General features: G+C 42.9%; 1 protein-coding gene across 1 annotated transcript in view; it reads right to left on the bottom strand.

Annotated features, from left to right (window-relative positions):
• The window catches only part of PDIA5 (protein disulfide isomerase family A member 5), a 103083-nt gene that overhangs the window by 62804 nt on the left and 26310 nt on the right, over positions 1-13969 (bottom strand). Inside the window, exons 4-7 of the mRNA XM_080621496.1 lie at positions 11398-11481; positions 10582-10627; positions 5474-5566; positions 3908-3968 (exon numbers count right to left, since the gene is read on the bottom strand). Of these exons, the coding sequence (XP_080477622.1) occupies positions 3908-3968; positions 5474-5566; positions 10582-10627; positions 11398-11481 (284 nt within the window). The remainder of the gene's footprint in view (positions 1-3907; positions 3969-5473; positions 5567-10581; positions 10628-11397; positions 11482-13969) is intronic.

The raw sequence follows: 13969 nt of genomic DNA, 5'->3' as shown, positions 1-13969 counted from the left end.
GGTGGGGGGGAAACACAATTAAACACATGTTATAGTCTGTCTGCTACTTAACACCTCCATTTTTAAAGCCCTGTTTTCAATGATGTTCTAAACAGCTCCTTTTTGTTGCCACATCCAGACTGTCTCCTGCAGGAGTCTTCTCTGACAGAGTTAACTACAAATAAATCTTGAGTGCCTATAAGTATATGTAATTTTTCGTATTTAGTGCTGTCTGGCTTTAAAATATAGGTCCAAAAGTACAGTGAATGGTCTCCAAATGGCAGGTAATATCTTCTAAGGAAAGAATGCCTTTGCTCTGAGTCATTTTACCCAGACCAAGCATACCTGAAATATTAAAGAAACTACATTTAAGTCTGCAGTCGCTTTCATCTCCCTCTGCACTGGCACATAATGAGAGAGCCCATTTCCTATGAATCTGCCACAATGAATCTAAAATCCCTGCTTCCAACAAAGCAGAGAAATAATGCAGCCATCTTCCCCATAGCTTCCCAAAGTCTCTGATGTCCTCTTGTGCCAAAGACCTCCCTGAGTCACCACTTACAAGAAAAGCAAAATTTCCTTTAGTGACCAGCCTTGATTTGCTGCTGTCACTTATGAAAGGGAACACCTGTATGCAACCAGTAACAGCTGCCCAAAGCCAGTACTTTAATGCTGGATGCATTCTGCATTTCGTTTCTATCTTGTTAGATAAGAAAAGAAAAACCGGACAAAAACCAAGTCAAAAGGTCTTGTGTGTTAAATAAAAGATGAGGGAGTTATGAACTGCAAAATCAGAAGGGAGGGGAAAAAAACCACTTACAAGCAGGCTTCCTTCACAGCAGTTTAGAAAACAGCAGAAGTATTACAGCATCGAGAACTATCAGGTGTTTTGCCACTACAAAAGAAGTGAAACAGGAAGGAAGAGGGTTTCTGGGCGGGATCAGTTCAAAGAAAGTAAAGAGTTAGATAAGGCACATTTCAGGAAGAGACTCAGTTGCAGAAAACCATTATTCGTGATACAGGTAAATGGTAAAAGCACTCTGCAGCTGAACTGTCCCTGGCTGATTTAAAGGCAGAGCAGGTGTACCATCTCCCACTGATGCTAAGGCAGAAGCAGTGACTGCGAATGACCACGAGCCAGGCCCAGTCACACAGGACCATCCTGCTGCAGAGTCTGAGGCCACAGACCTGCAACTAATTTAACTAAAGGAAAAAAAATTCTCTAAGTGATGCATCAAACTAAGTCTTGGGCAATTCTGGCATCTTGGCAGTACTGAGATGAGACTAAAAAGACAGAATGGTGTTTCAGGCAGTAATTATGAGAGAAAATACTCTGAGAAACACCAGAAAATGCTGCGATGGGACATTTTTTTAAAGAGAATCAGACAGTAAATTGCTAGTGGTGTCTAACATCAATTTCCATAGCAGGGCATACCAAGTGCTAGGAGGCTTTTCTAGATTAGGTCACACATTCATTCCTCTCTCATGGGTCCCCTGCTTTCCATCTGAGCAACAACTTCAGTGCAACACTATCTCATTTTGAAAAGCTGAATCATAGAATCACAGAATCATAGAATAGTTAGGGTTGGAAAGGACCTTAAGATCATCTAGTTCCAACCCCCCTGCCATGGGCAGGGACACCTCACACTAAACCATGTCACCCAAGGCCTCATCCAACCTGGCCTTGAACACCGCCAGGGATGGAGCATTCACAACCTCCCTGGGCAACCCATTCCAGTGCCTCACCACCCTTACAGTAAAGAATTTCTTCTGTATGTCCAATCTAAACTTCCCCTGTTTAAGTTTTAACCCGTTACCCCTTGTCCTATCACTACAGTCCCTAATGAAGAGTCCATCCCCAGCACCCTTGGAGGCCCCCTTCAGATACTGGAAGGCTGCTATGAGGTCTCCACGCAGCCTTCTCTTCTCCAGGCTGAACAGCCCCAGCTTTCTCAGCCTGTCTTCATACGGGAGGTGCTCCAGTCCCCTGATCATCCTCATGGCCCTCCTCTGGACTTGTTCCAACAGTTCCGTGTCCTTTTTATGTTGAGGACACCAGAACTGCCCACAAAACTCCAAGTGAGGTCTCACGAGAGCAGAGTAGAGGGGCAGGATCACCTCCTTCGACCTGCTGGTCACGCTCCTTTTGATGCAGCCCAGGATACAGTTGGCTTTCTGGGCTGCGAGCTCACACTGTAGCTGGCTCATGTTCATTTTCTCATCGACCAACACCCCCAAGTCCTTCTCTGCAGGGCTGCTCTGAATTTCTTCTCTGCCCAACCTGTAGCTGTGCCAGGGATTGCTCCGACCCAGGTGTAGGACCTTGCACTTGGCATGGTTAAACTTCATCAGGTTGGCATCAGCCCACCTCACAAGTCTTTCATGTAACAGTCACCAGGAAACACAAAAAAGCAGTTGTAAATCTGCAAAATTAAGAAACAAGCAACCAATGCAATGACAAGATAGCAGCAATAAAAGGCCAAAGTCACAAAAGAAATGCAATGACTTCAATGTGCTCTTCTCTTTCCTTCCTCTGCCCCCACAGACCAAAATCTCACTTGCATTCACACTCCTGCCAGTGTGGGTAGGAACACACAGGGTGCCTCCTGGATGGAACAGGAAAGATACTCCTGCTTCTGACCACTGCACTGTTTGCTCTGATAGCAGTCCGGAAAGGCTGGGTTTTTCAACTCCATGATCTCCTCCAAAGATATTCTGCTTGTGTGGAGACAGCTGGTCTTATGCTATGGCCCAAACTGCAAAAGTAAAAATTGTGTGCAATACCCATTTGCACTTACGACTTCATACAGGCCAGAGGGCTAGGCACTCGCAGACAGACGTATGAACACTTACGCATTCAGCATACAGTGTTTCTGTCTTATACAACAAAAATCTACGAAGGACAAAGGGTAAAGAAATCACAGAATCATAGAACAGTTAGGGTTGGGAAGGACCTTAAGATCATCCAGTTCCAACCCCCCTGCCATGGGCAGGGACACCTCACACTAAACCATGTCACCCAAGGCTCTGTCCAACCTGGCCTTGAACACTGCCAGGGATGGAGCACGCACAACCTCCCTGGGCAACCCATTCCAGTGCCTCACCACCCTTACAGTAAAGAACTTCCTCCTTATATCCAATCTAAACTTCCCCTGTTTACGTTTGAACCGGTTACCCCTTGTCCTATCACTACAGTCCCTGATGAAGAGTCCATCCCCAGCATCCCTATAGCCCCCCTTTCTCAGCCTATCTTCATATGGGAGGTGCTCCAGTCCCCTGATCATCCTCGTGGCCTTCCTCTGGACTTGTTCCAACAGTTCCATGTCCTCTTGATGTTGAGGACACCAGAACTGCACACAATACTCCAAGTGAGGTCTCACGAGAGCAGAGTAGAGGGGCAGGATCACCTCCTTCGACCTGCTGGTCACACTCCTCTTGATGCAGCCCAGGATACTGTCGGCTTTCTGGGCTGCGAGTGCACACTGAAGCTGGCTCATGTTCATTTTCTCATCAACCAATACCCCCAAGTCCTTCTCTGCAGGGCTGCTCTGAATCTCTTCTCTGCCCAACCTGTAGCTGTGTGTAGGACTTTGCACTTGGCATGGTTAAACTTCATAAGGTTGGCATCTGCCCACCTCACAAGCGTGTCGAGGTCCCTCTGGATGAAATGAGAGAAAGCAGCTGCTTAAAAGAACAAGGAGCAAGAGTCATGATATTCTATGATTCTATGATCACAAGAGAAAGAGGCAAGACTAGGATACAAGCAATGGACAACTAGGGGAAAACTGAGGACAAACAGGCGGAACACCACAATAAGTTGAATGATACGGACAAGATGGTGCTAGTGAAGCACAGGTGACACTTCTAGTCAGAATTGGACATCACAGTGGAAAAGGGAGAGATGACAGGACATGCTGGGTTTACTTACATGGGGCATAGAACATCATTAGAAGGGGTTTGTCTTCCTTCTTCAGAAGCCTCCTCAACTCCTAGTGAATGAACCAAAGAAAATAAAACCAGACCTGTACCCAAGCACACTTTGTGTTACAACTTTAAGAACTAGAGAAGGCTCGGAGGGATATTATCAATGTATGCAAGTATCTGAAGGGTAGGTGTCAAGCGGATGGGGACAGGCTCTTCTCGGTGGTGCCAGGTGATAGGATGAGAGGCAATGGGCATAAACTAAAGCACAGGAAGTTCCACCAGAACCTGAGGAAGAACTTCTTTACTGTGAGGGTGACTGAGTATTGGAATACATTGCTCAGGGAGTTTGTGGATTCTCCTGTTCTGGAGATATTCAGGAGCCATCTAGACGCAAGTCTGAGTAATGTGTTCTAGGTGACCCTACTTGAGCAGGAGGTTGGACTAGATGACCTCCAGCGGTCCCTTCCAACCTCAATCATTCTGTGAAAAGTTATTACAGACTTGAGTATCTGCTAAATATCCTAGACCAGTATCTTCACTGCTGAGATGTGGAAGTTGCATGGCTTGGTTTAGTCTCGCTGCAGAAACTGACTGGAAACTTTTTCCTCCCTGACGCATCCAAAAAGCTATACTCTAATTCAAAAAGTCAGACTCAATAATAAGCAAAACAAATTCAGTTTTCACACTATGAATCCTTGTCGAAGCTATGAGAAACCATAAGAAAAGACTTTTCAGTAGCAGCATGATAGAGAAACCAGATGAAATTTTCAAATTGATTGCAACCCTTGGAAGGCTTATAATAGAGTACAGAGGGTGAACATTAAAAATTAATCTTCCTACAAAAACTGAATGTCAAAATAACTGTTTCTAATATTAAAAATGAAAGCAAGAAGATTGAAAAGCCCTTTACAAAATACCAGTTAGAGTCCAATCAATTAAAGCTTTAAAAATCTATAGACTAGAAAACTAATACAAAAGACCAAGCTGATTATATTAGAGAGAATATAATGGGTAGCTCTGTGGTGACACTAGCTTTTTAAGGTAGTTTCATCATATTTGCTGCTTTCCCACTTGACACCAAAAGGACAGTTACTGTACAAGGTTAAATCTCTCAAGATCTGGATCCTGCTCCTGGACCCTGCTCCAGACTTCCTGAGACAGCCTCAGGCACATAAGGGAACCTAAGGTTTAATAGCAACCTGCAGTTGTAAGAGCAGCATTTTACTTCCTACTTGTATCCTGCAGTGACTGCATCTTGGAAGCTACTACACTTGCCTGAGACAAACAGGTCTCTTCTGCCACACCATACACAATGCTTTGATACTTGCCATGCAGCTGGCAGACTAGTATCACGACCAAATGTAGGGGAGAGGAATGCAGGAAGCAGGTTACTTAACAGTTATAGCAGTCCACAGAGTTAATAAAGTCACTTAAAATAGTTTGGGTGCTTTAAATTTCTCTTCCAAAGAAAGGAAATAATGGTGCTTCATTAAGAGTTAATGTAAAAAAACACATTTCCTTTATCCCATATATTTATAACACACATAGAACATCTATTCAGCTAATGTACCTTTTCACTGTCAACATGTACAATATCTTTGGCTTCGGGATCTTCCTCCCACAGTGGAGCACCTTCTGGATCCTTCAGAAAGGCCACTATAGACTGTAAGAAACATGGGAAAAAAAATCTTTTGAAGCAAAATGAATGGAAATGATGAGACATCCAATCTCAAATCCATGCTGTCATGCAAACCCTATCCATTTAGTCCCTTTGCTTTTCTGCTCATATTCTCATCTGCTTTAATGCCAATAAACACAAATCTCCAGTTGCAGCACCAAGTAATACATGGGTATGTAACTTCCTGATAACTGATACCCCAACTTACCAGTTCCTACTTCCACCATACAACTGGGGAAAACAGTGTTTGAAAGTACAGACCAGAGTATATACTAACACATGCCAAGAATACCCATCCACATGCCTAGGCTTGTACTCCACCTTCTCAAGAGCAGGCTAGCAGCATATCTGGTGACACATGCCACCGAAACGGTCTCAGAGACACTTTTGCCACCTCCCTGCCTTTGGTAGGGCTGCTCTGGTACAACATCCCAACAGCTTATCAACAGACAGCGGAGTTCAGCTCATTTTCCTGCATCTTAGGTGGTACCACAAGGCTCCTGCTTATGGCAGGATCCATTTATTGCACTTATGCTCCTGTCTGCTTTCACAACTAATATTGAAGAGATTTCTCGTATCACAAGAGGCAGCATATATTATATATGTACACAGTAAGAAAACCTAAGGGGTGAGGTAGTAGTGTTGGGATTACAAACACTCAAAGGAGAAGAAATCTGTTTTAACACGGCATTAGCACAGAAAAGAGCTAGCTAGGAAAAAAAAATAAAAATCAAGTAATTGACAATGGAGTTACAGTTATAAAAAGCTCTCAAACGAGAAGCATTAAGAAAATAATATACAGGGAAAGGAGAGAAGAGGATAAAACAGCAGAGATGATTTACATTTAGGAGAGCTACATCAAGTTCTGCTCACTCTCAGTCTGCACAGACTGCAAACATACACTGGAGGGGACGAGAGAGGGGTCAACATTTTAAACAGCTAATGACTGCAAGAACTCCTGTATGCCAAGTTCAGTCATGTAGAAAGAGAGGTGGTTAGCGGACGGGGATTAAAGAGATTTAATTCATCCAGCCTCTCCCGCTCAGCCAAGACAGAAAAAAATTTGAAGTGCAATGTATTCTGACAGAGCAGGCAGTACATTGCCTTGCATTCATTGCTCCATGCGGTGAAGAGAACTTCCTGTGTGCCTCTAAATAGCTGCCTCCCACAGCACCAACAAACCACAGCACTTCCCAGTCACAGAAAAGCAATGGTTCCCAAGCAGCTGGGTTAGAGAGCAGAGCAAGGCCCAGGCCACAGCAACCCCCAAGCTGAAGAATCAGATATGCTCCTGTCTTGCTATGACATGGTCAGGACCTGCTTTGACTTAATGGCACTGAAAGAGCCATGAAGGGCTGTAACCAGCTGCCCAAACCTCTTCAAGAGCTTTGAACCTTAAACACTGATTCAGCAAAATACAGGACACGGCTTCATCCAACCCATGCTGCTAAAAGCAAGCTAGTTTTAACAGCATAACAGCCAGCTATAACACATGGACCTAGGTTTAAACTTGGGGGGGGGGGGGCGAAAATAAACGTTTCTCTCTATATATATAGGCATTCCCTGTATATATAGAGAGGAATTCCCTGTAATTTTCACTCCTTTGAAGCAGAGATGCTAGTAAAAATATTTGCCTTAATTTCACAAACACGCTCATTACAACAGCAAACTTGAAAAGGATTCAGTGTTTAGAGCAGAACCAATTTACTGGATTAGTCTATTCCCCCTGCTAGCACTGAGCAGATTTGTACTTTAATGAGTGTTTTCTCCATTTCAGAAGCAGAGTAAAGCTCTCCCTCTGTATTACCCTCCAGAAAAGGCTTCATCATGTAATAAACACAGCCTAGATACTGGCCTTATAGCACTATCAAGGATTAGGACATGGTGTGGCTAAAGCAACATATGAACAGATGTATCAGTTAAGACCAAAGACTGATCTAAGCTTCAGTCTTCAACAGCAGCTTCAACACTTACGGAAAAATTATACCAGTACAATTCTCATATAGCATACACTGATATACGCTCTCAAATTGTGGCAAAAAGTAATTAAGTTTGTGGACCCTGCACCAGCTGTTGTATTTGGACATCTGCACTTGCTAACTATTAATGGATCTTTCCTTTATGACTATCTAAAACTATTTTTAAGACTCCTAAATTCTTGGCTTCCAAAACATGTAGCTATGAGTTTTACAACCTTTTGTTTTTTTAAACACTACAGTTACTTGTTTCAAATCAGCCATCCCAAAATGCCAGTGTTTGCACCCAAGTTTGGAGAAAAAATAGGTAATCATTCCCTTTTTCAAGCTACACACAGTTATAATCTCTTCAATTTTTTTCCAAGTCCAAGAATCTTCATGTAAATATTCAGGCCATCTGTGCCTCTGATCATACTCACTGCCCTTCTGCAGTACTTCTACACCTTTCACTTGATGGCACAACCAGAATTACATACAAGACACAAAATGAAGGAACCCAGTGGACTCAGATGGTGGAATAACATTTCCTCTCCCATTCTCTGTTCCTTCCCTAATAATTTGACTTTGAAATACTGAAGCACAGACCCAACGCTGTAGACTGGTAATTCAAAATCTGGTAATTCAAGAGTCTGCATTACTCTAGCATAGCTGGAGCTGTGTCCTTCCCTCTCATGTTCATTACCCCACAAGCTCTCCTTTCATACTGACAAGCCACTTGGTATTGTGAGAACCTAAACCCTTCTGCAAAGAGTTGGAAATATTTTTTTTAATTAATCCTAATCACTTTGCATCACCCAACTTTGTTATCTTGGAGTCCACTTCCCTTTAACAGATAGCCCAAACAGCTCTGATCCTAATACAGGTCCCAGCAGCAAGAGGTTCTGACTGCTAACTTCCCCCCACCTTGCACACCAAGCCATCCTTTATTCCTCATTTTTCTCACAGTAAACCCACAAGGGCACCTCTGCTAATTACATAAGGATTTAGTTACTTTAAGAAATGAAACACTTTCCATAAAAACCCAAGTACACTATCTGCTGGATCAGCCACATCTATGAAATTGCCGATTACTTCAGAAGAATCTGTTTACAGTTCTTCAGACCTGCGTCCATCATCCTCCAAAATGTCATACATATATTAATATGTCTACTGGATGCCTGGAAAGAAGATCCAAGTTTCATTGCCACAAGCTTGCTGAATGATGTGAAACAAATCCTTTAATCTCCCTGTTCTTCAGTATGTCCACCTGTCCGTAAAATGAATGATATCCAAGGTAATTGCGTTGCTCTGCTGCTTGCTGTTTGTAATGTACTGGGAGATGCTTGACAATCACAGCTGAGAGAGAAAAAGAAAGGTCACTGCCTCAACAGAAGAAAATGGGGAGAAGTGGTTAGAGGGAGAAATACAGAAAACATTCAGGCAGCTGTGAGCAGCAGAACAAGTAAACACTCCACTGAGTTATCTGACCGCTGCCCAGCACTGTACAACCTATAAATCGTTAGCACCTAGTTTCACAGGGGCAGTTATATTAAGAAAGACTTGAGCTCCTAGAGTGAGGCAACTTCAAAACTCTCCTTCCACCTGCACTGGAATCCTGCAGCCCCTTCCACTGGATGCTGCTTCTTTCTCCCCAGCAGGCAAGGCAAAAGGGAAGAGGGAAGTGCTCATCACAAAACAGCAACTGAAGGAATAAATGGTATGGTTCTTGTTGTGCTATGGTTGCCTCCGAGGTTAACACTTCCTAGGACTCTGCAGGTGCTTTCCTGTTGATCCCATCTGTAAAGAAGGAGTCCTAGTACTAATTCCTGGTTGAAGCACTTTATAGAAGGCAGGAAAGACATGTCATGCATTGTTTAAAACACCCATATCTAGGCAACTAACAAGTCGCCCTCACTCCACCATCCACCAAGAAGGAAAAGAATTTACTGGGTACCATTTCTCACTAACTACTGAAGGAGCTTCAGGCACCCGCTGGCTAGGCTGAGTATCTAACATTTCTCCTGCAGGCAAGATTTCTACTGCAGGAGATAGCAAGATACACAGTCCTATTCTCCCACCACAGGCAAATCCTACATGACAATGCCAAGTGCAGGCTGAATGGATGATTCAAGCCAGGGCGTGCTTCCAAGACAGCCCTTTCCCCCATTCAGGTATCCCAGAACTCTGGCTGTAAAAGGAACACATGCGCTTATGAACAGCCACTCTGACAGACTGAGGTTCAGCATCTTGCACAGGCTTTCTTTCATTCCAGACCAAACATCTGAACAAGCCAGAAAGTAAATGTAATAATGTCGGTCCGGAGTAGTGTCAACAAGCCTCCACAAGACCAATGATGAAGCAGGGCACAGGTTTGCTGGAGGAGGAAAAGAAATAGGAACTGGGCATGAGAGCCACACAGAGTAATTCCTGGAAGCCAAGCCATCACAAGGCTGCAGCCTCAGGTGAGAATACTCCCAGGGCTTCACCAGAGCTTCACAGAGGAAGGCTGCACACTTTCAGGCTCTTTACTGTGCTTTCAGTTCACCCTTTCTACAGTCATCAAGATTACAAACTCGTTTTATGTTTCATGTCTTCAAAATTGCTTTCTGTTGCTGTGTGTCAAGGTTTGCAGAAGATGGTTGTTTTATCCCTGCTGCACCCAGGAACTGTGGTTCCATAACATGATAAAAGATAAGGCCATCCAGCTCTCTTTAAAAAAACCTCACAGAACTCCTTATCAAAAAGCGGTACCAACTAATACTTTAAGTTATACTGCCATTAATAGCACCTTGTAGTCAAAGCGAGAAAATCCCTATTTGTTACCAGCCTGTACGTTAACTCACAATTTACATTACTGGTCAACATGGGTTCAATCTTTTTAACCAATCTGTGGTTGGCAGACACGTACACACACAAAAACCTTTAGGTCATTCTGACAGCTGCTTATGAAGATTAACCCCTTCCCTTTCACCTGGTTTTAATCCACAAATGTATCCATCATATTTAGCAGAAAAGAAATAATAATAATCAAATATTTTAATTTACCTTCAGAGTGACCGCTCTGTTATATTCAGTATGAAATGCACCATCCCTGTTGAACAAGCAGTAGGGAATAGTGTTAACTTCCAGTAACGCTGTCAGAAATCATGTAGCTGTTCTCATTCCTCACTAACCAGAATAACGTTTTCTTGCTGAAGCCACAAAACTAAGTAGAATTTACAGAACAGTAATCTCAGGGGGGAAAAAAGAGTAAGAAAAAAGGGAGGGTGCAAAACAGAGTGCAAAACAAGCAGGTTTCTAGGAAATAATTTCCTTCCTTAAACTTTAACAAGAATATTTACGAAAGCATGATCTTTGGAGATGGAGATGCAGCCACTTAGTGTCTCTTACACTTAACAGTACTCCCATTCCTATTACTTCCAGGAAGAAAACCTCTTGCAGTCTCACTACACTTGCCTTTCTCCACTTACTTAATGAAGTACTATCTCAAATCAGAAAAGCAAGTATAGAGAGGTGGAGCAACTTGCCCAAGGCACATGCTAGCAGGCATGTGACAGAGAAGGTAAGACAGCTCAAATCTCATGCACCAGCCTTGTGCATTGGGCAGTTTTAGTCCATTGGACACGTCTTCCAGGCCCCACTCATGCTTTTAGTGTACTCTGTTCAACAGCAGAATAAATTTATCTCAACTTCTGTCACAACACATGCTTGCAAACTGAAGAAATGGCAATCAATTTCTCATGTCAAAGGATGAAAAATAAGAAGTCTTCATGCTACAGCAGTACAGAGCTGCAAGTAGAATGAATGGTCCTAACAGGGGCATTAGCAATTAGGAATCACAAATCCCAGCCCAGCACTCACTTATAATGGAGTAATTCCACTCCTTTCTCCTTTGAATTAGGATCTACTTTCATCTTCTTGCATAATTTTCGGCTTTCAGTATCACTGTAAAAAACACATATTGGAAGAAAAATGGTTACAAGAAAAGAAATCAAATGCATTCAGTTGTGAAAACTTATTGCTGTGCTTCCTCATCAGTAATTAGTTGCAAGTAACAGTAATTTGGAAGCTGTTCAGCTAAGTTTGTGGGACAAGCACTGTAGAAAGCTGCATTAGCCAATTTAATTTCTTCTTTTGCTTGGTCAGGACACAATGAACTGCGTTAAAATCACATTTCAAAGCCAGGCCTCAACCGGCAGAAAAGTAGCCCATTCTAGCATGAGTGAGTACCTCAGCAGACCTTCTGTCCATGGGATTAACATTAAATTTAGGAAGTCAGGATTTTAAAAAGACCGTGCTACTGTTAAGGTGGTGGTCAAAGAGCACTGCTTGCGAAAAGATTCCAAGAGAAAGAGCAGGTCAGCTTTTACATCGGCAGAAAGGAACTCAGAAACAAAAAGAAACACCTTCATGACCACAAGTAGCTAGCCTTAAAGAGGTCCTCCTGCAAAAAATAAACATCAACTCGAATTTTGGAGCCCCAAGGCCAGCAATCCCATTTATGCTAGGTATGTCCTGCAGCTACACCTGGCCAGTGGACATAAACACTATCTGCCACAGCTCTTGAAGAAGGAGGCATGTAACAGCAGCCAGACCTGTTGGGAGTGTTTTTTAAACAGAGCAAGAGTGAATTGCTTCCAGCACCTGATTAGCCTGAGTTGAAGAAGAGAGAAGGGTCACAGGAGAAAACTGCATGAACGTTTGCTTAGGTGGGCAGATAAAGGGTCTTCATGGCCTAACCGCTGTCCTAAACAATGCAGAAATGAAGCTGTAAGGACACTTCAAGCTGAACTAAATGTGAAGTCAGTCAAAGACCTGGAAAAATGAGTGAAACAGTACAACTACAAAGAAAAGAGGATGATTCACATTGACAAGACTATTCTTTGCATTGACAAACAGCAAGATTAAAAAGCTTGAAAACTTGTTCCCAGCAGAGGACAACTTGTACCTTGTACACAGATAAATCAATTTAGAAAATGAAAACACTGAAACCCCATCAAGTTTAAACTGATTAGAGACACATTAGAAAAACCGAGATGCAAGGGTTACCAGAGCCCCACCAAATTAAGTGCTGCTGCCAGCACTGGTGCTAATACTCCCAATGTTCTCCAGCTGCCTTTCCGCAAATGTGAGGAACAATAACAGCAAATTCGCAGTGTGCTGCAGATGAGAGCATGCCTTTGTGGAAACTTCCCAAATGCTTACTGTAGATAGAAATGAGGAGGAGTGTGCTACTGACACATGCATAGAAATCAGAATATTATGCTGAAGATGGAAAGAAGCATTTTAAGGAACTAACAAGACACGCAACTACCTCACCAGGAAGGATCACCTATAATCCCAGTTGTGTAGAAGCATGTTTATCTGCAGAGTCTTACTGAATTCATGTCAGTTCTGCATTCTCAGCTCATAGCTAAAGCTAGACACTGTAACCTGCAAACGCTTTTTCTCCTTCTCCAGAAGGCTGGAGATCTGAGCCTGAGAAGATGGTTATTTCCCTGTTGTCTGCTTCATCTTTGTTTTCCCCAGATGGCAGTGGAAGGTGGAGCTAAAAGATGTCATCTGTTCACTAAGTAGCAGGAGCATATATCCTTGTAACAAAACTAGATTACAAAACAAATAGCCTGGATTTGGAGCTTTGCTGAAAAGCTGGTTTGCGGAGTAGAGCTTGCTACAGAAAGTCTGCAGCAACATCAAACCCAGGGGCCAGAAGCATCCTGTGTTCTCTCACCTGCAGTCTTCCAATGGTCCCATGGGCTATGCCTCAGCAACTTGAAAGCTAGAGAATCTCAGGAAGAGGTAGGTACCAGTTTCAGATCATTCTCTTATCTTACCCCAGACAGATTTAGAGGTGCAGAGAAGCTCTTGTGGCCCTGCTGGAGCTGACTGTCAAACAGTTAACTAAAGTCAGGCTGTATCACAGTCAATATTCGTTAATGCTCTTCTAGGCATTCCAGAATGTTTCCAGGATACATGTATATCTGTGCCCATCTCAGCCTTGCCAAGACAAATGCTGGGTGATTGACATGATCAAGTGTAATGCTGAAACCTACCTCCAGCAACAGGGGTCTGTCAAACTCCAAGATATGCAGACAATCGTTCTGCAGAGGACCAAAATTAATATCAAGACAGTTCTGTGGCCACTTCTACCACCAATTTGGTGAAACTTCAAACCATGTGAGGAAAAATAAAAGTGCAGTTTTCCCATATGTGTCATTTAGAGATCCAGATACTCATCTTGGAAAATTTCTGCAAGGTTTACAGTGGAAGAAGGCTACGAAACATTACTAATGAGATGTACTTGTGAGCAAACAACTAGCAATTCCTACTACTTCAATTCCTACCAATTTATTTTCTGTTTGCATGAGTTTCTATTAAAAAAAAGAAAAATAAGAACATCTGTTTCATTGGAAGGAAATAGGATCTAAACCTG

This window comes from Psittacula echo (assembly GCF_963264785.1).
Source record: "Psittacula echo genome assembly, chromosome: 6".
NCBI lineage: Eukaryota > Metazoa > Chordata > Aves > Psittaciformes > Psittacidae > Psittacula > Psittacula echo.
The sequence above is the reverse complement of the archived record's forward strand: the minus strand, read 5'-3'. Positions and strand labels throughout refer to the sequence as shown.